At 42.1% G+C, this 25,578-nt stretch overlaps 1 protein-coding gene across 13 annotated transcripts in view; it reads left to right on the top strand.

The window, feature by feature from the left end:
* srcin1a (SRC kinase signaling inhibitor 1a) overlaps positions 1-25,578 on the top strand; it is a 111,435-nt gene that overhangs the window by 18,825 nt on the left and 67,032 nt on the right. For 2 of the 13 annotated variants that reach the window (XM_054758648.1, XM_054758650.1), the window contains exon 1: positions 13,584-25,487. The exons of 10 other annotated variants lie outside the window; for them this stretch is intronic. Coding sequence is in view for 1 of the 3 variants with exons in the window: in XM_054758645.1 (XP_054614620.1) it covers positions 13,422-13,530 (109 nt within the window). In the remaining 2 variants the exon portion in view is untranslated. Of the gene's footprint in view, positions 1-9,534; positions 13,531-13,583; positions 25,488-25,578 lie in introns of those variants that run through there. One more of the 13 variants, XM_054758645.1, reaches the window with a different exon arrangement.

The raw sequence follows: 25,578 nt of genomic DNA on the forward strand, positions 1-25,578 counted from the left end.
AATTAATGTATTGTGAATTAATGTTGTGTAATTGACGTGAAACGGATGGGGTAGGACTGAATAAGCTTTGCTTCTTCCTACTCCTTTTGGACATGTGCAATTATGACATATGACATATTATAATGTAACTTGTAAGCATGTTCAAAAGAAAATAAACCATAACCATAATATGAAAAAAACACAAGAAACAACAGAAATTCATCCAGAACTATGGAGAAAGCAGTGGAGTGGACAACAGCTTCCAGGTGGGAAACTAGTTTAAACGTCAGTTGTTCCTCCTCCTCCTCCAGTCCTGGAAGAAGTTACGAAAATTGTCAATATTTGAAAATTCGAGCACACGTCTAACACAAGATATATGACTTTCAGTGTTATTTTTCACAGCGAAAATAACAAGATTAACACATGTTTTGGTTTCATGAGCACTTTAAAAGAATAATATCCAACGGTCGACAAAGTTTTCTTTAGCTGACCCTTTCAGAACACACTGATTTGTACTGTGTGTATCTTCCAGCGTGCTTACATTGTGCAGGTGTGTGTTGTGTTGTCTAAGCGTAGATATAATGTTTTTACTACATATACTTTCAACACCCAGTCTAGCTTGACTTGATTTCCAGTGTCAGGGCGACATTGCATGTGAAGTCCACGGCCGCGCCCCGACCCAACTGCCACAAACTATCAGGGTAGCGACTATGAAAAGGTCACATCCTTGTTGTTTCCACCCCCTTGAGATGGACCTGTATCCCTTCTAGTTCATACAGCGCTTGATGTGTTCCTCGCCTCACCATCGATCAGCCAGGGCCTCGCATCCATCTCCTCCCTCTGATGCATTAATGGGAAAGCGAGGGCTGTAACGCCCTGTGTGTGGCATTGACGTGTTTGAAACACTGCCAGGGAGCAAAACCAGTGGAAGACAGGCGGAAGAAATATACTACTGCTGAGATTTTCTTACTTGAGCCGAGGAGAGCGGATTCTGCAAGATGAGAATGATTCATGTTCAGCATTGTGGTTATTGCTGGTTGTTAGCTACTCATCCATTGGCTATTGTTTCAACAGCCTATTTGTTTGACCTTCTTCAGTCAATATCAGGAGTTCTATTGAGGTAATCACCACCAAGGTTCCTGCAAGGTTTTCATGCTTGTTTTTTTCCCCTTTGGTGTTTTATTCAAAGTCCTCGCCCAGCTTGTTAAAGTCACACGTCAGGAGACGACCAATCACAGTTGGAGATAGTAAGCAAATTTCACTTTCTCTGAGCTGAAATCAGGCGGCCGCCGTGATCTCACAGACGAGGCAGTGGGTGTCTGCTACAATCGCTTTACACGGACAATTGTGTTTGTTGTTCTGTGCATTGTTGCAGCATCTACTGTATACTCACCATCTGCCATCTTTATTTTTTATGAATGCTACATTGGTACTTGTGATGCCAGTTAATGATGGAGATACAAATGTAAGATGTTTGTTCTTCTGGAGAACAGAACAGCACCCTGTATGTTTAACGCTGCCTGACAAGCAGCGCTCTGCATTAGTGGCAGTGCTTGTTTATGGCTCACGGCGCTGCAAACACACACACACACACACACACACAAGATAAACGCTAGTGATCGCCCCGACGTGCTTCCAGGCGTGGGGGGGGGGGTCTGTAACGGGAAAAGGCCTGACAGATCTGCGGGTAAAAATAATAAAATAATCTTTGATCCAGTCTTCAGGCTACTGTAGATCTCCAGAAAGCGACATGGGGGGGATATTTGCTTTCTTTCATTAACCCCCTCGATGTGATATCAGAGTTGTTCTGCTGGTTGACTGACTAACTTTGTTGAGCACGTGCTATCTCCTGCTCCCTCCCGCCGTTACTAGGAAACAGGAGGCTGACTGCGAAACGTGGCGAGCTGGCGGCCCGGCAGCGAGGTGGGTTAAAAGCCCAAATAAATGCTTGATGTCGAATACATTAAAAGAGTGAGGCTCTGCCTTTTGAGCCCGCGGACCGGCTTGTTTCTTGCAAACCTCCAATAATGGACTGAGTGAGAAAAGTGTGCTCCACACCTCATAGTAATCTTATGCTATTGTCATATATAAAATAAAAAAGAAATACAAAATAAAATACAAAAGGGTCAGTCTCCTAAAAGGGGTGCCAAAAGCGTGACATAGCGAGCAAAATGTTGTATTTTCTAACCAATTTGCAAATTAAAATATATATGTATTGCCATGTCAACTATGTCACTATAAATGTTTTTAACTTACCTTAAATTGTCACAAACAAAATGGTGACATATCTTGAATGTAACACAGAGCTAGTGGATGAACATTGCTTCAAACTCCGTGCGAGACTCAACACTGTGTTCTTTAAAGAAGCAGTCCCCAACACCCGGCCGTGGCCCGATTCGACCCTGCCGACAGATTGGTACCGGGCCGCGGTAAATGGCTAATTTGCGTTGAGACAAAAGTGACACAAACAGCAACAACAAAAGAGAGAGAGAGACTGGCAAAGTGTGTGATGAAGGAATTATAAGGCTGTTCAATTGTGATGCTGAAGAAGATGACTTGAGTGGTTTTAGTTCCCAGGAGGAGGAGGAGGACAGCAATGAATTACTTTTCTGGTAGGCTACTGTTTAACTAGTCATGTTACACACACTGTTCAGCATTGTTTGGAAAAAAAACCATTTGTTTAATCAAAAGTTTGAAAAATCTTTTTGTGTAACATCTTTGTGTGTATTAAATTATCCATGTTATGACGTGGACACCTGGGGCTTATTGACAGGTGCAGCCTTTATATGTACACATCTTTTTTCTCATTAAACTTAGTGGGTGCGGCCCATATTCCGGTCCATATTCAATAGTCCAGAAATTACGATATTTTAATTTAGCTACAGCTTCAAATCACTGTAGTCTGTGCGTCGTGCTCCATGAAGTGACGGCACCCTCTCTGGTACCCTTTTCAAGAGAATCACTCAAACCAAAATGAATACTGACTCACCATTGGTGTAAGCCAGAGAAAAGCTGATAATAGCGTGGTTTGATGTGAGTGAGTGAAAGATGCGGTGTGTTTTTACTGCCAATTTTGCTGCTGAGTCTTCTTTTGGAAGTGGTCAGTTTTTATACCCCAGTCTTACACAAGTAATTGGATAGGGATGACAACATCGTCTTCAAAACTGTGGAAAGTTCTGGATAGTTGTCAAGAAAACTTCTTCCTGCACAATGGATTTGATGCATACATATGCCTGAAAGCCTCAAAACCACATTATAAGTAGCTATAAGTAATCAGAAGGTTTAAAGGCTCTCTGGTTGGGGTCCCCTACATTAAAAAAACATCACAGTCAGTCGCTTTGCTGGCGCTAGCTCAATGACACCTGTGGACATGCCCCTCTCCCTGCTTCTCCCTGTTTGGGTCATTGCTCACTGATACAGATAATCACTCGTAAAATGACACATTAAAGCCATTCAGGCCTTGTAGAGCCGAGGCTCGGTTCCTAAAAAAACACATCTTTGCAGTCTCGCACATTGTACTTAATGGTGTCGTAAAGGTGTCCACATCCACAATAAGCTCAGTCTGTTTGACTGGAGAACAGTTGTAGGAGCAGCCATAAAAATGGACTCATTTAATAGATTAGAACAAAATAAAGTTGTGTATTAAAGGTTTGTGTTGTTCATCAATGTACCACATCAGGCCAAGATCTTGCTCTGCAACATAGTGATGAAAACTCTGATGGGGGAAATAAAAGCTCAAAAAGGAAACTCTTGCTGGAAATTGTGCTTATTGGCTGCATGTCCAGCCGCGCAACGGGAGCGTGTTATCGATCCAAACCTTTGTCCCAGTGTCCAGAAGCATCGCACTTCCTCCTGGGCTCGCTCATTGGCAGATGCTCTCCTGCTTGGCCAGGAAGTTACAGGCTGCAGCTCCCTCCCTCACGCTTCCCCTTGGCGCATCATTGTGCCAAAGGCCGTCACAGTAAAATATCCACACTGACTTCTGCATGGCAGCAAGGAAGCATTGCTGTAATGTGAGAGCTCCCAGGGTGTCACCACCCCCTGCCCCCACATGTTTTCTTCATGTCGTCAAATGAGGGCGGTGATGTTTGGCTTGTGTTGGTTTGGTCGTGTCAACTACAAACCATAAGGTCCACGGAGGTGTCGCTTGTGGTCTTTTATTATACATGTGAGCCACCTTCCTGACTCGTGTCTCTTCTGCAGGCGTCAATCATCGCGCTTTTTTTTTTGTTCCTCACCCTCTAGCCGCGCTGACGCCCTGTCACCCCGGATCACAGCCTCAGATATTCATGGCGGTGCATTGCGCTCCAGTGTTTTGGTGGCTTTGTATAAGTGTGGAAAATGTTCTCTTCCTTGTTTTGTCTCTACAATGTGGCCTCTTTGTGAACATTTCAGAGTGCTGATAAATATTCTGGCTTAAAACATTCCATAATGACAAGTGGCAGTTGGGGAGGTGGACAGCATGAATCACTCCTGTGTATTAAAGCAGGGGATAAAAGAGGAGAGCTGTTGTTTGCTTCTGTGGATTTTACTGGATCCCACAACCGCAAACCTCAAGGGACAATACAATAGAAAGTAAACTTGGATGTATTTTACAGTAGTCAGTGTACAGCTTGTACAGCAGTACAGTCAACCCTCATTTATCGTGGTTAACTAGTTCCAGACCCGATTGTGATAAGTAGGATTCCTTCTTAAATGGAGTATTTTCTTAGTTATAGCACAGACAACCTATTTATTTACCTACTAAATAAAGTTTTTAATATTATTAAAGCCCTCGAGACACAAAATAGCACCCGCTATATTTGCCGTTACACTCATATTATCCAATATAGTAGATATAATAACAGAAAATAAGCCGTTTAAGACATAAATAAAACTTGTGCTTGTGTGTGTTGCAGTAAATTTGTTTCGGATGTGTGGAGGACAGGAAGTGATGTCGGAGGTTGGTTAAGTTTTGGCTTGTTGTGGCCCGTGTTATTATTCTGATTATTATTATTGTGTTATTATTATTATGCCTGTTGTGAGATCAATAAAAAATAAAGAGAATAAAAGCCTATTGGTGCGGCGATCAAATCTGGTGCTTGTTTTGCCGAACAATTACTGACACCTAGTGACCATTGTAGAATACTACATTCTCAACTTGAATGTGTCTTCTCAATGCCTTGTATTTGTATTTTAGTTCACTTTGCCATTTTTTATGCTTGAAAATGCTTATTTTAGGCAAAAAATATCTAAAATTTGCTTAAATATTCAACCACGGAGCAGCATTTATTAATTAATATACTTTTGTAAAAACTTAATAGAGTGAAGGCATAAAATTCTAACCGCGATGTGGCGAGGGACAACTGTACTCACTTCTGTCAGATAGTGTATAGTTATTTTTCTGCTGGTCCGTTTTTTGCCCTGGTTGGGAGTCTTTTTACACGGCAATTGCATTTGATGTGATTAGATTCAGTACTTAATGAAGTGTCTGTCCTTTTTGTTAGGGCTTGATTTGATACTCCGAAGTTAACGCTGACAAAACCCCCATGCAAACACGTTGTGAATGAATCGTTGCGCTTTAAAATGACCAGGATGATCACTCCTTGGGGTCTAATAAATGCGAGTGGCTGCCGGCCCGAGTCTATGCAAATTCTGTTGTAGCTCACAGACACACATTGGCTGTCCTGTTCGTGGTGTCAGCCCCGCTGCCTCTTATGATGTTAGGCCGTCGTTGACAAGCGGGGACGTCAAGTTGCCGCGCCCTCGTTCTAGGTTAGCGTCTCCACAGAGCACGCTGCCGTTGTTTGATTTGTAGTGGCTTTCTGCGCTGCTTGTGTACACTTTAATCCACAAAACACAAGCAGCATGTAAACATCTCTTGTTTTAAAGCGCCTTCTCTCACTGGAATACCAATCTACATTTGTCACAGGGGGATTAATAGCACCCTTGTTTTTTTAGCAGTGTGCGTTTGCTCACTTTATATTATCAGGCTTTTAAAATTCTAAATGGAGAGAATAGCTATTCTATTCGTCTCCATTAGAAAATGATAACATTTAAACACAGGAGCGAATGATCTATCAGTAATTGCTGAGACATGGAGAAGGGGTAGGATTAAATAAACGCTGCTTCTTCCTACTCCTGTTGATTGTGTAAATGCGATGTTTGGTTCGGTTTGGTTTAATTTTATTTCAACATGCATGCAAGTTGCAGTGGAATACATCACATGATTTGATTGACACTTTCACATGTCCAAAAGGAGTAGGAAGAAGCAAAGCTTACTTAATCCCGCCCCCCATCCTTTCCACATCTTGTGCACTACATATTATTCACTTCTTGTATTCCATATGTGATTTTTAATACATAGAATATTGATAAGGTAATGTAACAATATGATGATGTAATTATTCAAATTCTTTCACGCTTAATGTAATATAATCAGTATAATAAGAAATAAATAATAATGAATAGAAACAAGCATAACAAAACAATGAATTTAATAATCAGTAAAATAATAAATAAATAATAATAAATAGAGACAAGCATAATAAAGCAAGTTCAAGACTCTTCTGCCTTGTATTTTGCAAACATCAACTGCTTGTATTGTTTTTTGAATTGGCTCATCTTGGTGCATTGTTTGAGTTCCTTACTTAGTCCGTTCCATAATTTAATCCCACATACTGAAAGGCTGTGCGTTTTTAGCGTCGTTCTCGCACATAAGTGTTTCAAGTTTAGTTTTTCCCTAAGATGGTATTTCTCCTTCTCTTATAGAGAAGTATTGTATAACATTTTGGGTAGCAGGTTATTATTAACTTTATGCATTATTTTAGCAGTTTAAAAATGTACAAAATCAGCAAATTTTAATATTTGTGATTTTTAAAATTAAGGATTTGTATGTTCTCTATATGCGGCATTATGAATTATCCTCACCGATCTTTTTTGCAGTACATTTAGCGAGTGAAGATTGCTTTTATAATTATTACCCCATATCTCCACACGGTAAATTATGAAAAATGGTAATACCAGAGAACAGTAAAAAGTGTAGAGTGATTTTTGATAGTGGAGTGATTTGTGGAGTGATTGTTCCTCATTGTGACATGTTAAGAATGTCCGAAATAAATAAAACCATAACCATAACCATTAGCTGGTAACTGTGGTTTTAATTGTCAAAATATGAATCGTTTTGTGGTTTGGTGTGAGTTTGCATGTGGAATTTTTGAATGATTCATAGCTGCATTCTAATGAGACTTGCTGCAGATGTCTGGCATAAGTCACGCTGTACCTTACAGTTATCGCCAGGAGAACCGACGCGTGACTTCTTGTTTTTCTCCCGATTCTCGCCCTCTTCCTTCTCTTCCCTCCCACATTGATCTGCGTCTTTCCGTGACATTTGCACCATGCGTCGCACAACCGAAGGATATCCAATTAATCACAGGGAGTCCAATTGATTTGATGAGTTGTATGGGATGGAGCTTTAAAACAAAGGAAGGACACAGGAGTGCTTTGACGGCCCACAAAAATGTGCATCGTCCTGTCTTTTTTTTTTCCAGCAGTGAATAGGCTCACACTGGCTCAACTTTATCGATTTCTCCTCCCGCAGCTCTGCTCACGGGTATATCATGCGTGAGTTCAAGGCTTTTTCTTCGGCTTCTGGATCCTTCTCCACATCCTCACTCATGTTGCCTCTACTGTATACCAGTGATTCTCAACTGGTGGGTCGGAACCCAAAAGTGGGTCTCGGAGCTGCTTCCAGTGGGTCACAGGTCTTTACTTGGGACATTGTTGGAAAAGCAGTGTCTATGAATGCACCTTACGTTCTTGTCTGCGCTATTTGCTTGCTACACTACCACAAGGTACATGCCATGTGTTTGGGCGACTGTCAAGCTTGAGTGAGACAGTTACATCGAGTGGACACTTAACATGTCATCTGTCCGACACACAGCTGCAGATATCTGCTGGAGAAGAGCGTGCCATAAAGAGACAGAGCTCAGATTGTGTTGAAAACAGTCCCTTAAAATATAAGATATATGAGAAGTTTGAGTTGAAAAACTCAACGGCAATTCAGGACACGCTTGTCATTGAGGCGTGATGGTGGGTCCCGCAGCTGCAGACGTCCACTAGAAACGGTATGACACACAATTTTGGTGGTTTTGAAACCGTGACGTTTTCATACAGTGGTATACCTTGGACCCGGCAACCGGCCCGTGCCTACATACAAGTGTAAAAAGAAGCTAGCCACTGTTAATATTAAAATGTAAAAACAATCCCACATCTAAGAAATTAATCACTATATATTGAATTTGACTGCTGGCTGGCTGTCACATTATGGAGCCCTTTTTACATGAAAGAGTGAATACATTCATCATTTCATCTCACTAAATGAGATTTATAGTGACTGTGAGTGTTGCCAAAGTAAGAACAGTCACCCATCCCTTGGGTTGCATCATTCTGTGAGTGTCCTTTTGTTTTGGTCTAAAATTCATTTTTTCCCCTGCAAGCTTTCATTGCTGAAGTGTTTATTCTGCTTGCGTGACCTTGGAAAAATGTTTTTTGTATAGTGAGTCTCATTGATAAACACCCTTCAGTATGTTTTCAGGCATTGTCGACTGTCTGGCATCCCTCAAGGTTGCGATAAAAACACTGGTAATGAGCATTTGCAGGATGAGGACTTTCCCTGCATTTACTATGTACACCTGCAACATTTGGATGTGTAGAGTATGTACACATTGAATGCAGACTTTGGCAAATAATGGGACTTGTGTAGTAAATTGTACACCTTATTTAAAAGCAAAAACAAACAGCGCTAGCTAGCGGCATTATTGTTTTGGCTGTGACGTACTACCATAAATGCTCAAATGAACGCCTCTATTCAGTGAAAGTCCTATAGTCAGCGGGTGCATTGTCTACAAAAGCAAAAATAATCTCTAATTAGCGGCAAGTCAAAAAACATGGCTGTAGGAAACCTCCTGATGTCTTTTTTATTCATTAACCTCCAGCTCAACTGGCAGTTTTTGTCTACTAAACGTCATAAGATGCCAGTAGTTGCATTTCAAGCATCGTGTGCTCGACTCCTTTTATGGAGTTCGACATGCGCTTGAAAATGTTGACTTTTTGTGTGAAACTCATGCGCGTGACACTTGCCGTCCGGTTCTTTACAATGAACTCATCAGCGCTGGTAATGCTGGCTGAGCAGCTGCAAATATAATATACAGTATAATGCAAAATACATTGCGATTGGCTGTCCAGGGTGAACCCTGCCTCTCAACCAAAGTCAGCTGGGATAGGCTCCAGCATTCCCCTGTATTAGCACAAACAATAATATGATACAGTATATATTAAATAATATGATAATATAATAAATCTTTATTTATTTTTGTAATTCAATTAAAAAAATGGAAATGTTATATTCTATAGTTTCACAACACACAGAGTGAAATAATTTGATGATTATAGTTAATAAATAATAATAAAAACAATTTCAGTATCACATAAAATTTTAAAAATGGTCAAAAAGTTCAATATTGTAAACTACTTGTTTGTGCTCTAATCAGCATATGAACTGCAAAAACCTTCAAAGCCTTTAATTCGTCCTTTACTGTGATTTGAACTCCTGAAATCATATAACTTTTCCACAATATTTTAATCTCCTGCACTCCAAATCATTATTAAAGTAAAAAAAAAAAAAAAAATGAAGTGGAGTGAGTTTTGGCATTTTGAAAGTAACATCCTCTTTCTGTATGTATGGATGTACAGTATGGGCAGAGTTCAAAAAGGAAGCACTTGTATGATTGTATCTTCAATACTAGATGGTTTTTCTGCAGCAGGTGTCCGCTGACACGCTTGTAAATGAATGAAGTGATGTTAGGCCGTGACACTTAAATCCAATTTGCTCCATTCAAACAAATGAATCTTACCGTCTCCAGTTCACACGGGCCAGTGTGCTGACATGCTCCACTTTGTGGCTTTGCACCTGTGCGTCATTCATCACCATCATCATCATCATATTATGCTTGACTTTTACACACGCCGTCACTGTAATTGGACTGCATCTAAAAGAGAGGCAGGTTTATGATTGATGGAGTGATGTGAAAGAATCCCACTCGCTCGCCACAAGAAGAGCTTCAGGAGTGTTTGGGTGTTATCTTTGCGATGCAGAGGCGTAATCTGGCTGTAGATTTCGACAGCCGCCGCCTTGTACTGTACTGTAGCCATCTTGTGCGTGTGTTTATCACGGCCCCGTCAGCGGCGAACGGGAATCAGATTCTTTATGTCTTATGACAGCAAGGCGCCAAGGCACCATCGAGCTGTCTGGTTTTTCTGTCAACTTTGATGCATTTCACTCACTGTCACTGGAACATCCTATTCAGTGGTCTTATTTATTTTTTTTGTTAGGAGTTTGGAGAAATTTCCCTCTGCCTTATGCATATTTTCAAATTTTCCTTATTGCATTATAAGATAGTATTTTTAGGTATTAATTATCTATTGGTTTATTATCATGGTTGTTGTTTGCAGTGATGTAGAACTACCATGTACTGCATGATGTCAGTGACTTGTTTCTAATATTTTGGTTTCCTTACGATAAGAAAAACTGCTAAAAATATTCCAAAATTATCTTTGTAAGGTTAAAATTTTAAATATTAGATAAATAATAAACAGTATAAAATAACATATTAGTAGTCATAGTGTTATTTTATGTATTATGTAATATTATAGTGCATTTATTAAAATTAAATATATCTATATATATATATATAAATTTATGCTTTAAAATACTGAATATCCATCCATCCATCCACTTTCTATACCGCTTCTCCTCTTTTGGGTTGCGGGGGCATGCTGGAGCCTATCCCAGCTGACTTCGGGCAACAGGCGGGGTACACCCTGGACTGTTCGCCAGCCAATCGCAGGGCACATATAGACAAACAACCATTCACACTCACATTCACACCTATGGACAATTTAGAGTCGCCAATTAACCTAACATGCATGTTTTTGGAATGTGGGAGGAAACCGGAGTACCCGGAGAAAACCCCCACACACACGGGGAGAACATGCCAACTCCACACAGAAATGCCCAGGGGAGAATCGAAGCCAGGTCTTCCTGATCTCCAGGCTGTTACTGTGTTAGCCAACATGCTAACCACTAGACCACCGTGTGGCAAAATACTGAATATAATATAAATGATTTTTTGTTATTTGTTTCTATATGTCATCGTTTCCTGCAGGCTGCAATCTATTTGTGGCTATGGGTTGTGGGGAGGGCGGACTAGATGACATCATTGTCCAAACTGCATAATTGGCCATGCCGCATGTCCATGTAATGTTTACATAAAGGGAAAAAAAACATGACAAGTTGTTTTCTTCTGTCGCTTTTTTATGTCATATGCAGTAGCTGCCTGTGAGTGCTTTTACAGGAGGGGGCGCACAGCAGGACCCGCTGCTTGTTGAGAAGAGCACTACTTGCGATCATGTGAGTCTCCAAAGTGATCAGTAAGACCAGAAAAAGTTGCTAGATTTGTTGCTAGTCACTTTTTCAAAAGAGCGCATTCAGAGAGTTCTGAACGTAACCTGCATGCATGTTCAGAATAAACGAACGCTATGAGGTGTGGTATGAAGCAGAATGACGATGGCATCTCCTGTACAGAGTTGTAACGACAAGCTACATTCACAGACAGTCCCGTTGTAATGTGTTTAGGAGTGAGGGTGAACAAGTAGCGCCAAATCTATTTGTGACGGTCTAAATGTATTCGTGGCGGGCCACCACAAATCAAAGAATGTATGGGAAACCCCCTATTTCATGTAATAATATGAAATACATTGCGTCATGGCTATTAAGTATTGCATATAATATAATAACTTATTTTGAAATCATCAATATTAAATATTGTCAATTTAAAACAATCATCTTACTCTTTAAAGGAAAACTGCCCTTTTTTTTTTTATTTTGCCCATCATCCACCATCTATATGTGAGACACAAACACGCGTTTTTCTCTTTTCTGTACAGCTAAATTTTGAAAAACTGCTAGCACAAGGTAGCTAATAATGCAATGTACTGGGATTGACCTATTCCACCTATAAAACCTTCTATTAAAACACCTCTGAAAATGCTCCAGTAACTGCATATACATGCTTTGACTCTGTAATGACAGGCACATTCATGATAACATGTAATACTTACAGTATTTTGGTCAGTAGAGCAGCTTACAGTAGCTTATGTTGTTACTTCTCGGTAGTGGCTTGAAGCGCTCTGTCACTACACGAGAAAAGTAGTTCTTTGGTGTTAGCGTCTATAATAACAATGTCGCTGGTTAATATGCAGGTGACGTTCTGTAAATGGAACTTTGTTGGGGTTTTTTGGAGGCCTCTATCGGCGGAATAGGTGCTTCCCATTTTTAGCTGCCTCGTGCTAGCTGGTTTTCTCGCTTTAGACAGCACAGAAAAGGGAAAGACATGTTCATCTCTCACATAAGGAAGGATTGTAGATGATGGGCAAAATTCCCAATAAAGAGCAATTTTCCTTTAAATCTTGGAGAAAATACAAAAGTTAAGTTGGAAAACATGAAGACAATTTTAAAACAACATAAAACTTATGAAGAGAAACATTTACTTATCTGATCTGTTCCTAATCTTTTATGAGGACTTTTTGCGCCGATCTACATGTAAGATGAAATGTGAAGTTTATTCGCCTCCGGCAACTGCATAGGCCACCACCTTCCACCAGCTCCTCTGGTGACTTTTGCCATCATTACTCCTCCAACTCACTATGCAAATATAGTTGGGGTTTTTTTTGGCCTCTTTTCGTTGCTTTTTCTGAACATTTTCAAACAATCAATTCGTCTTCCAGCGTGTCCTGTTTGTCTTTGTTTCTGTAAGGACTGGACTTTGCATAAGCAAACACTTGTGCGCTGCTGTGTGCACACACTCCCCAGGCCCTTCACTAGTAGATCAGCAGATTAGAGAAGCAGCTTGTTGTCATGAAAAAGCTTATGTGTTTGTGTGTGCTCAAATAATAGGCATGATTACAACAGGACGTATGATCAGGTGGAACTTGTTGTTGGGATATTGGGATTCCGGGACAAGTGGGCCTTGTACCGACAGGAAGTGAAAATGTAAAAGTTGTTCTCCCCCCACAAATGGCAGACATTGAAGGTTACTTTCTAGGCCGCCGCATCTTTGCAGCAAACCACTGTGACGGCACGTTTGGGCCCGCCGGTGCCCGTCTCCGCAATCACACTCGCCATTAAGGCAAGCGGGCTTTTCATCTCGGGAAGCTTTTCAAAGAGCGAGAAGTGGGAAGTGCTACTGCCGCCGCGAGCTCTCGTCTTGGCCAATGTGGAGGATGCTGAAAGGAAGTAAAGAGCAAAGGATGCTGCTTTTGTGTATGTTCACTGTCACATATAGGCCACTGTCCTGTGTTGACATAACCACTGAGGGAAGCGTATACAGTAGATCCAACGTGCTATGACTCAGGTGGGTGGACATGTTGGGATGTTTGGTGAGGATTACCAGATGTTCCTGTCCGATGCGGGCCAGGTGCTGGTGTTAGGATGCGAGGATGCCGTCGTAGGAGGTAAGCAGGCTTCATCTCTACAGCCACATCTCGGTTTTAAACACTGACAGCCAACTCCGCCAATTTGTGCCAGTGTGCTGGTACCCTGCAGGATAGCAACTTTTTGAGATGCTCCCAAAATACCTTTTCTCTCCATGTTTGTTGGTTTTTGCTTTGTGCAGCTTTTAGCTCAAACAAACTACCGGCGAGCTTCATTGTCATGAATCATTCAAGCCAACCGTGGCTGCATTCTCTGTATACACTGTACTCTCTGTACGCTGTACTCTCTTTTTGTCTTATTGCCAGCTGAGTTGGAGGATGTGTCAAACTGTTTAGGGCTTTTAGGGGATGTTTACATGACAATAGCCTACACACAAATACAGTTCTGTAATAAAGAAATGTATAAAGAAACCCTATAAAAAAATGTGCATAATTACAATAGATAATTTGGAATTGGATGATTAATTATACTTAAGGGTGACCAAATCTCCTGTTTTCCTGTCGAGTCCTGGCCGTCCTGTTTGAAAGTGATGAAAATGTCCTGGTTTTCATTGCCATTAAGCTGAGCAGCATTAAGGCACGCTGCTGCATGTAACATACCAGTGATCCCTGAGTGGCTGCCATGTGGGCAGCTTTTTGAATTAGTGTTTCCAAAAAGCCAAAGAAAAAGCAAAACATATGTATGAAGTTAAGTCTCGTAAAGTTGGGGGCGTCATGCACAACGGCAGTTCAAATTCCCAAGTCTTATGGAAAATAATGGTTACATTCCAAAACTTAACAGGCATTTGACCTCAGGATCCGCTGTCGTTGTGTTTTTGGAGTAATTTTTGTGCCAGTTATGTTAATGATATTAATTGAACCTCGCTATTGCGAGGGACGACTGTACTGTGAAGCTCATGCGTTTTACACTTGCCGTCCTGTTATTTACAATGAACTCATGACACATATTAATGCTGGGTGAGCAGTCTTTACTGCTATTCCAACATTGGTACTGTTGCTGCTGTGTTGTGCAATAACATGGGTGTGGTCAAAGAGAGCTACATTTTCCTTTCCACTTTCTCATGCACTCCAAATCATTATTAGAGTTCAACAAAATACTTGTTGTATAATAGTGAGTTTTTCCATTTCAGAAATTACAGTTTCTCTTCAACTATTCCTCTCTGCTTCCAAATAACGGCCCATCCTCTTTGTGGTTTAGGTAAATAAACGACCCGGATATAATTACAGCATTTACTGTACTATCATTTTCAATAACTGCCACTGAAGCGCCTCTCTCTTCCTGCGCTCACTGATGAATTTAATTTGGCGCCCAAGTAACAGAGAAACTGCCAAAATATGAGCCGTGAGTGGTTATTGGCAAAGGACTGTCAATGGCATTGACACATTTTGCTCTCTTAGCCTTTCAAAGTTGCTTCCACAAGGACCGAGGAGCAGACATTGCCTTGGCCAATTAGCCGGCTCCATTCCACTGAACACATTCTTTGAAGGGCGCCGAAATCCACTGGCTGGCGGAGAGTATCTGTAAAGAAAAATGAGCATTGATTGCGAAGCGCTATCACTTGGCACTGTATCGATAATAACCACTGATGAAGGTCGGTAGGAGGGGAAAGCTGACTCCTCCGCCTCTCATGATCCAACTCTGAGATGGTATCTGATCAGGTGTTCATCATTCAGGAAGATGGTAGTTATGAATTGCGTCTCAGCGGGAAGACAATCCATTTAAATGCTTCTGGGAATGTTCTTTGTGGCCAGTGAGCCTAGTGAGGATAAGCAGCATAGAAGATGGATGGATGGTAATGCTCTACCACTCAGCTGTGTGTGTTATTGGGTATTGTTAGCTCACCTTCGGAAGCCATACGGTACCGTCATAATCACGGTACGGTTTGTACCGTGGTTGTAAGGTCACGGTTCAGAATTAGTTCATATTGTTTTCTGTATGGCAAACTACAGTGGTGTGAGAAGTCCCCTGTCAGAAGACGTTTCAACTCCCACCTCTGGGAGAGCTTCGACCATGTTCCGAGGGAGGTGGTGGACATTGAGTCCGAATGGGCTATGCTCTGTTCCTCTATTGTTGAGGCAGCTGATCAGAGCTGTGGCCGTAAGGTGGTTGCTTTCTGTCGTGGCGGTAATCCCAGAACCCATTGGTGGATTAATCAAAGGATCAATTTACCGGTTGATCTACGTTCCTACCCTCACCTATGGCCATGAGCTTTGGGTAGTGACCGAAAGGACAAGATCGCGGGCAAAAGCCGCCGAAATGAGTTTTTCTTGGTAGGGTGGCTGGGCTCTCCCTTAGAGATAAGGTGAGAAGCACTGTCATCCGGGAGAGACTCGGAGTGGAACCGCTACTCCTCCGCATTGAAAGGGGCCAGATGAGGTAGCTTGGGCATCTGGTCAGAATGCCTCCCGGACGCCTCACTGGGGAGGTGTTCAGGGCAAGTCAGACCGGTAGAAGGCCTCCGGGAAGACCCAGGACACGTTTGAGAGACTATGTCTCCCAACTGGCCTGGGAACGCCTCGGGATCCGCCGGTAGGAGCGGGACAAAGTGGCCGGGGGGAGGGAAGTCTGGGCTTACCTGCTTAGGCTGCTGCCCCCGCAACCCAATCTCGGATAAACGGTAGAAGATGGATGGATGGATGGATGGATGGATGGAAGGATGGATGGATAAACACTTTTTCACTCCACTGTATGATTACTCTCTATAAAATTTATTTTTTGTTTTGGGTGTTTTTAGTTTTATTATGTTTTGGGTTTTCTTCAGACCTTTTTGCAACAAATTATTGATGAAATCTGAGATTCCAACTGTAATTGTTTACCAAGAAGGGGCACAACCACATCGCAAGGCAATCCCTATCCCTCACTCACTGTGTACCGTGTGGAAAATTGGTACGCCTCTGTACGGTACCGAATCTTGTGTACCAAAAAATCTGATTAGGAACGCATGTCTGTACGAGCCGGCTTTCACAGAGGGTGATTTTCTTGCATTAACTTTCTGCATTTGAATTAGTTTAGGGGCGTCAAAACCTTGATGCCAAAGCAGTGTCAGGCTATTAAATGTCACCCCCGTTGGGATTCATTTTCAAAATCATTACGCATGAATTGAGTCAACAAAGGCCTCAGCTCCCCGCCAATCATCCCTCGCTTGACAGGAATGTTGCTTTGTTCCAGAAACAAAGTGAAAGCGTGGCGCAGAGAGGAATGTTGTTTGGCCCGCATGTGACGCCAGCAAACGAGGGACTCTAATGGAGAGCAGGGGGGCCGTTGGAAGGAAAGGAGTGTGCGTGATTGAGATAAGCGACAGATATACGAGAAGCCGGGTGCAAGTCCTCTCCCCCGCACACACTGGGATGTTGGAGATAGCGCCCGCTTAAAACGCTGAAGCTACACTGCAGTCGCACCGTCATGCAAGGACGTGTGAAGGTCGCGGAAATAGGGAGGATGCCTGTACCTCACAGAGCATTCAAGCTGAGCGAGAGCAGAAAATAGACAGTTTTGGATGATGGCAGTTTAGCTCATGCCCCTCTGTCCTTAATACCCTGCACATTTCTTGCGGGATAACTCCATCCAGCACATAATTATATCCCACCAAGAAAAGATGAAAGTGTATTTTGCAAACATAACATCTTCTTGTGCTTTCATGTACTGCAGTTGAATGTTGGAATGCATTGAAAAATCCAATGCCTTTCTCTTTGAATCATACCGGCATGTGAAAAAAAATTGTCACATTACTGTCACAATATTTTTTCTCATATTACAAGTTTATTCTCGTAGAATTGTGCCTTTTTTTCTCTTAATTTTGACTTTATCCTATTAAAATTACAGTACAGTGTTCCCTTGTTTATCGTGCGGGATTGGTTCCCAAAATAGCCCGAAATAAGTGAAATCCGCGAAGTAGGCGCCTTCATTTTTTTACAATTATATATGTTTTAAGGCTTTAAAACCCCTCACCATACACTTTATACACTTTTCTCAGACAGGCAATAACATTTTCTCACATTTCTCCTTGTTTAAACACTCCCAAAAAAGTTCAAACCTTCGTTTGAATTTTAATGATCAACCTTAATGGTCAACACAAGAAATGATTAAGTCACTCGTGCATATTTCGCTCCTGTGACCGCGCCTTTTCATCCTGTTAAAACATATTGCTCAAGACGAATCGAAGATTCATTTACAAGCTAGCAAGCTAGCGATGACACAATAGACATGGCAGGACGGCACGAAGGAGATTGATTGACAATGGTCTACAGCCAATTAGTACGCAGAAAACAATGGGTGGTGCAGACAGATGAGCGAGGGAAGAGATTGACACACAACTTCCCACAATGCAGTACTTCTTAAAGGGCCAGGCTCAGCATGTAACAGCGTTTATACACTGTAATAAAAAAAAAAAAAGAAGCACTAAAAAAATCCGCGAAACAGCGATTCCATGAAAGGCGAACCGCGATAGAGCAAGGGAACACTGTATAGTTTATTTTTCCATTTCTGATGTTGTTTTTTATTTCAACTTTCTTCTTGTAAATGTATTTCTCAGAATTATGACTTCTTTTCCATTCTATTTTATATCAATACAAAAACACCACAATCCACGAGATGTGTAACCTTAAAGAGTTTGCAGCTGTGGAATGGGTGGATTACGCGTTTCCTAACATGCTTTGTCGTAGCTTTCATTCACTGACAGAATTACTTCATTGCGCAGATCATGGGTCCACAATATGAGTCAACTTATCCACATTTGGCCCGCGGGTCTTGCGTTTGACACGCGCCCTGGAGGGTTTACTAAATTTCCACATGACTGGTGTTTTAGGATTAAAGTTTGGCTACGCTAACTGATATCTAGCATCTGGAATTTCCTCCATTGCTACTCATCTTGTTCCTGTAAGCATTCTTAAAGCCTTATTCTGCACAGTCCAGACTCTGAAAACATATAATCCATGGTCGGAAAACAAATTAATGGATGTAGACAGGATGACAGTTTTTAATGATGTGTCCGCACCCCATAGTGAGTCTCCGTTTAAGCCTCTTTTTTTTCCTCCTCCTAACATCCATCCCGCCTTCTTCCTGGCGTTCTTTCCAGCATGCAGATGTGGACGTCGCAAGGCTTCTCTCTAGATTTAAGATTTGGCCGAAGCCTACAAAGTTTTCAGCAGTTTTCATCTGGCACACACACCAGTAAGCAAATTAACTCTTGTCACACACCAGTAAGCAAATTAACTCTTGTCTCTGTGGCCTCTGTTCTGCGGCGCTGTCCATGAATAAGTCAGCACCCAACGGTGCCTTGGCCTAATGAGCTGCTTTACATCGCACCGCCGTCAGCCCTTTTTCCCCCTGAGGCAGCGTTTGCCTTATAGTAAAGACGCTGTGCTGCACCGTGCCCTTGACTTCACTCCCACATGGTCAAACTCTGGGATGGGGACATAAGTGGTTCTGACGAGGGAGGATCAGTCCCGTGGGTGGATGGTCGAGATATACACCCATCACACTACTCTTGTCGACCTTCCCCTCACTCAAAAGAATCTAGGTCAGACCTTGCGTGACGGACAGCCAGCCATTGTCGCCACTCAGACACTCGGCCAAGAGCTGAAGAGTCCTGAGGGTACCAAGGAGTTCTATCTATGTAATGGAATTGGACCTTCATCCCATGGGTTCTAGGCTCTTTTGACACATCTTCCCTGAGAGTAGATGAAGCGTAGGTGTGGTAAGATGGCAGCAGTAGAGTTTTCCTTAGACAGATGGAACAGGGTCGCCTAAAGGCCCTGTAAGTGCAAGGCTCTCGTTTGTCTGAAATCTTCAGCTTCAACATGACACAAGTCTAGTTTGCCGACCGGGCTCCCCTCAACATGATGCTGCAATGACAAGGGCACGCGCCCATCTCTGTTCCCAGATTGCCAACAGATGACATGGGTAAGTCTACGGCTTTTACTCACCGATCACATCCTGAAAGCGCTGGAGGTCGCCACCTATCCCATCTCAAGCGTGGCACATTTTCTGCAACCTACACCTCGGTTTACCGTGTTCACTTTATTAAGATTCCCCTCAGTCTGCACGCTCCCTAATTTGTTCTGCCTCTGATGCTGATGCAGTCAGGTAGAAGAGACAAGTAAAGAAAATGTCAACCCCTCGCCTCCAAACTGAAGCATGGAGAGTGGATTTTTTCGCTTTAGCTGTTGTGTACTTTTTGCCCCCACTCGCCCCAAAAGTCCCTATATCACATGCACGGATTTCTTGAGTGGGCAGCGGCACCCTGGCAATCAAATCACCTGTTTGATATTCAGTCCTACCAAGGATTCACCCACAGTGCACTGATGCCTGCATTTGTCTGCAAAAGACTGCATGGCAGCTCACTTATTTTTGATGGGAATGCAGAAACAACATCCTGTATCTTTCATTAAGTATTTTGGAGGTCACATTGTGGGCCTCACGGTACTCAGTGGTTAACAAGCTGGCCACACAGTCAGGAGATCTGGAGGATCAAGGTTAAAATCTCCGTTGGGCATCTCTTTGTGGAGTTTGCATGTTCTCCACGTGCGTGCGTGTTTTTTTTTCTGGGTACTTAGGTTTCCTGTTAGGTTAATTAGCGAATCTAAATTGTCCATAGGTATGAATGTGAATGTGAATCATTGTTTGTCTATTTGTGCCCTGCGATTGACTGTCGACGGGTCCAGGGTGTCGGCCTCTCGCCCAAAGTCAGCTGGGATAGGCTCCAGCATACCCCCTTGAACCTAGTGAGGATAAGCGTCATCGAAGATGGATGGATGGAGGTCACATTGCAAAAATGGGTTTAGTCATACACCATATAGGTGACTCAACCCCAAGAGCGAGCATGATTACCTTGATTCCAGCTTTAGACCGAAGCTGAAAGCGGGGTTTAATGTAAAAGGCAAGGAGTTCCTCTTGTATCTGTCAGGGCTTATAGTCATAAATCCACACCGACTCCCCTGACAGAGGCTGGGATTACCTGCTCTGCAGCCACGTCTGAACAGGGGAGCTTCTTTCCTCTGTTTTAGAGATGACAGGCTGGCGGTTTTTAATTTCTAAAACTAATGTGCCATAAGAATGAAGATGAACATCACTCTCAGTGACGTGTACTTGTTTAAAACAGCAACAGATCTGAGAGATGAAAAAGGCTTTAATGCTGAATATTCCAATGTTTGATTGCATATTGGTGTACAGTAATAACAGGCTTTTTCCTGCTTGGGTAAGTGCCGATGTATTCAGGGCAACAACTGTTGTGCTTGCCTCCTACATGTTTTTGAGACAAACAGTTGTTAAAGGTTTTTATAATAACCTTTTATGAGCTCTTACAGTAGTATGTGTCCCTCGAGCCTGTTTGTGAGCACTAAACGTGATATCATCTTCCTCACTTGTTTGTTGCACCACTCAGAGACGCTCGCTTTTAAAGTTGTCTTTTCATGACGCCATTAAGAAAATGCCTCCTTCCTCGTGGACATGATACCCCCTCTGACCCTAGAGAGTTGAGCCAGCCCTGTGTACACATCCACCGCTTCACAGAAGACAATTCTGCAAAAACGAAAAGCAGGCTTCACTACACATCTTAAAATCTATCCGTCAGTCAGCTACAGACATGGAAGCTATGTATTTCATTCATCATGTTTGTGTTTCTCCAGCAAATAGGCTTATCACCACACGATCTGTACCGGAAACGCGATTGGTTCTGCACATGCGCGAGACACACGTCACTTCCTCCATTCGCAAATTTTTACAACTGTGCTTCTGCGACGTCATGTGCTGTGATATTTATTATTAATTTTTACATTTACTAACGTAACCATACTTCATATATGTAGTATATTGGGGGATCTTTTCTTAGTGACTCTTATTAGACAAGCTTGCGGATTTTTCGAACGTCTTCATTTACCAGGAGTAATCGAGTAATGCACATATAAAATAAACCATATAAAACAAAACATCAAATGTCGAGATATTGGAATGTAAACAATGTAATCAGAGTGCAGAGATGGAGTCATTCACATTGTTTTTTTCTAATCGGAGAAATAACATCCATTCATTCATGCAAACATATCTTGCAAGCAAATATTTTTGTTTTGTTTTTCAGTGGCGAAAAAAATCATTTCTACAACCACGAAAGGAGGGTTTTAGTTTCCCCTCTTTGCACAATGGATATGATATTAGAAAACAAATCCTTTGTCATTTCTTGGGTGGGAGAGTGACGTTCATTGCACATGCGTAGTACAAACTTCTTGACACTTGACTGCCGTAAAGTAGATTGACAGATGACGTAGTTTACACATGCGTGTTAAAAATCGGGTTCCCTAACTGCCAAAAACTAGGCCGACCGGATGTAGACGCATTCTGCACATGGAACTGATCGTGTTTCTGGTACGGATCGTGTAGTGACAAGCTAACCAGCATGACGTTGCTGTTTAAAACAAAGCTATAAACTAGCTATCCTCGTGTTGCTAACCATTGTGTCCTCCTCGTCCACTCCTGTAATATAAGGCTTCATGGAGCCTCACCCCGGCATGGACAAACACAGCTCATTGGCGTGTTCTCAGTGGGGCTGACCAGAAGCACTATGGAACTCTCTTAATTCCAGCATCAAGGCTAGATTTTGGACTTCCAGTACGCTATTGTGGGACCTCTGAGACCCATTTAAAATAGTTGAAAAGTAGTATAATATTGAACCTTTAGTGGCTGCAAAGATACGCTCAGCGATATACTGAGTCTGCTTGTGCTTCTATTCGATGTAGGTTTCATTTTGTGTTCCATTCCTTAATTAGTTCTGTGTTCAGTTCTTAATTACAACCCCTCCCAGATGGCGATTTTTTAGAGCCCGCCACCTGCACACCTAACCTACCAGTCAACCAATATCCACTTAAATGTTATTTTGCTGTGGACAAATCAGCTTTGTTTGCCTTTACGTCTACCCCTGATTGGAGACTATTATACCCTCTATTACCCACACACACTCTCTCCAGCTCATTACTGCTGCTATTTTAACTTCCCGTTTGATAAATAAGTTTTAAACTAGAGGTAATTAAATGTTTAATTTGTTGTTTCTTTTCTCTACATATTACGGATTACCCGTGTCAGCGGCTGGAAGGCAGGCCAAAGTCGGAACAGAAAGAGTTCCCTTCTTGTCAGCAGAAAAAAACTGTAATTTTTGTTCCTCAAGGACAGCTGGATTTTCACAGATAAGGTTGGAGTAGAACGGTCCAGACCTGTACTGTAAAGCCTCTTAAACTTGAAGCATTAGCACTATTAATATGCAGCAGTGTCCGTATTGTGTTGATGATATTTATTTATTGTAACAAAGCCAGGAAAGGTGCTATTAGGATGTTATAATCTCCTAAAAGGAACACTAAGCTGTGGGAGCTGCCATGGAGCCCCACAAGGCAGTTCTGCAGAACCAATGTGGCTCTCACGAGTGACTCCCCCTTTTGATCGCCTTCAAACCTGAATGAGCAGTGTGTGCTAGCGTGTGTCCTTCAGAGCTAAATGCTGATTTATGCACTGTACAGTATGTGCTCTCTGCTCTCTGCTTCTCCGTTTTTTTTCCTTCTCCTCCCTGAAAATCATTGATTCTAATTTGGACGTGTTTTCCTCCTTTGTACAGCAAACGCTGCATAATTGATTAAGTCCAACATAGCAGAGGTTTTTACGCTGGATTCCAGGCAAATCTCTTGTAAAACGGGAAGCTTGTCCCAGTCAGCTTTAATATGTTTTGGAAGGCGCCATGATGGCTTCATCAGGGGGCACCCTCCCCCATGAGTTGGTTCAGACCGTAGACTGCCGTCGCGATTTTGCAGGGCCGTCGTCAAGGACGGGGGATTGATGGACAAACCTTGGGAGGACAGCTGACGTAGTCCAGCAGTGTGATGAATGCAAAGCCGAGCAGTGGATTTTCGGTCTTCTGATTGGCCGTGCAAGGTCGATTTGTTGGTTGAAATAACGTTATAAGACAACCGCTCAATCGCCCTATCCAACAGAATGGAATCCAACTGGGTTTATTGCAGGGTTGTCCAAACTTTTCCCAGCGAGGACCACATGCAAAAAATGAAAGGATGCAAGGGCCACTTGGATATTTTGTGAAGCATCACATGTAGATATGCTAAGAAGCTGTATATATTTCAAGAAAAACTGTATTTCAGCTTTGTGATTTAGGTGAAAAAGCCTATTATTAGTATCAACCTCAGTCTTTGCGGCTTCTTTTCTTCATTTTTGCTGTTGTTTTGTTTTAATATTTAAACTGTCTTCTTAAATATGACTTTATTCACGTAATTTTTTTCTTTATTCTCATAATATTGTAACTTTTTCCCTTTTTGGACTTTATTCGTATAAAATAACAGCTTTTTTTCAGCTATTTTAAGTTTCTTCTTGTAAATTTTCTTCTCGTACTTTATTCCCGTAATATTTTTACTTTGTTGTTGTAACATTATAACTTTCCCACAACCTAATTTTGCAAAAATTACAACTTTGTTTGTTGTTTTGTTTGCTTGTCAACCTTACACTACCGGTGAAAAGTAGAACACCCCAATTTTTCCGGTTATTTATAGAAATTCAAGGCATTCAAGTCCAATGAATAGCTTGCAATCGTACAAAGGTAAGTGGTGAAGTGCCAGAGGTTAAAAAAAGGGTAAGGTTTTTTTTCCAAAACTGAAATATTATGTATATTTCAGAATGATACAAAAAGGCCTGTTTCAAGGACCACAAAATGGGTTAACATTTTAAAGCTATTTGCAGAAGTGGAGGCTGATCAAGCCTTGGCAGTTGGTGCAGTTAATTCCTACAGGTGTTCCAAGTTCTGGAGCACTTACCACCTCCTCTGTCTGCATGAAAGCAGTGTTCGGAACGCACTGTGGTACTATACCCTCGTGAGCATCAGATGAACAGTACTGAGCTGGAGAAAGTAATTTGGTGCTAAGAAAAAAGGCAATTAACAATGGAAGACAGACAGTCCCTCTTAACACTTAAAAATGTAGGTTTTTCCTCCAGAGAAATTGGACTGTTCGAAGACCGGTAGTGTACATCTTTAAATGCGTCTTCTGAATGCCTTATATTTCTATGTTTGTTCATTTACCCATTTTTATGTTTGATGAATGCTTAATTTAGTCCAATACATAAGATTTGAGTAATAATAAACCAAGAAAAAGTGATAACTTATTAATTAATCTCAATTTCGAAAAACCGTGATCGAGTGAACCGCGAAATTTGAACGGCAGTGTGGCGAGGGACAACTGTGTTTGAGTTCAGCGCATCAAAAATGGGAGCAAAACTGTTGCAACCGGAGCAAAGTGTTGCGTTTATATTTTTGTTGAGTGTATTTATGTATGTGAAGCGAGAGGCGTCTCGAATGATGCACACACCTGCGGCTGAACCCAGAACATGCGTGAATCACATGAGGTTCATCCAAGCTGATTATGTTGTTAACTTCTGCTGGGAATCACAGAAATTTCCATTTCAGGTTCGTCAGGATAGTTGAGCTTGGCTCGCTAGGGTTTCACTCCTCGCTGTGATTCACTTGTGGCTGGATTTAAATGAGCTAACGTGGCTGTGTATCCCTTGTAGAGCCATCACATGAAATGTTGATGACTCACCGCTCGGCGGTGGTCCATACGGTGACAGACGCTCGCTGTCACATTCCTCCCGGAAAGAAAGAAAGCTCTCAACAAATAGTTTAGTCAGCTTCATCCTCCAGCCTCTCAGGGCCAAATGATGGCTCGTCAGACTTTGGGTCGTTTGTCACGAGGTGCAGCAGCCTGCGCTGAAGGGGGGGGTCCCGATCACATAAAGCTGAGTTATAGCACCCCACCGTAACCTTAGATTACTGCACTGTAGGCTACAGAAAAAGACCTCCGGAGGGCGGGTGAGAATCTTTAAGAGGCTGTCTGGGATGAGAACAACAACACAAGGGAACGGACCAAGACAAACATTTTTATCTCTTTCTGATGTTTTGGCGCTGTCAGCCAGAAGTCGGATCAAGCGACGATGTTTTAAGGTCAGCTGTTAAACACACAGGTGGACCTTTTGTGACTAATTACTTGATATTAGAGAACGGAAAAAGACGGATGTGTCGCTCTTGTCTCAAT

This window comes from Dunckerocampus dactyliophorus, chromosome 18 (assembly GCF_027744805.1).
Source record: "Dunckerocampus dactyliophorus isolate RoL2022-P2 chromosome 18, RoL_Ddac_1.1, whole genome shotgun sequence".
Taxonomy (NCBI): Eukaryota; Metazoa; Chordata; class Actinopteri; order Syngnathiformes; family Syngnathidae; genus Dunckerocampus; species Dunckerocampus dactyliophorus.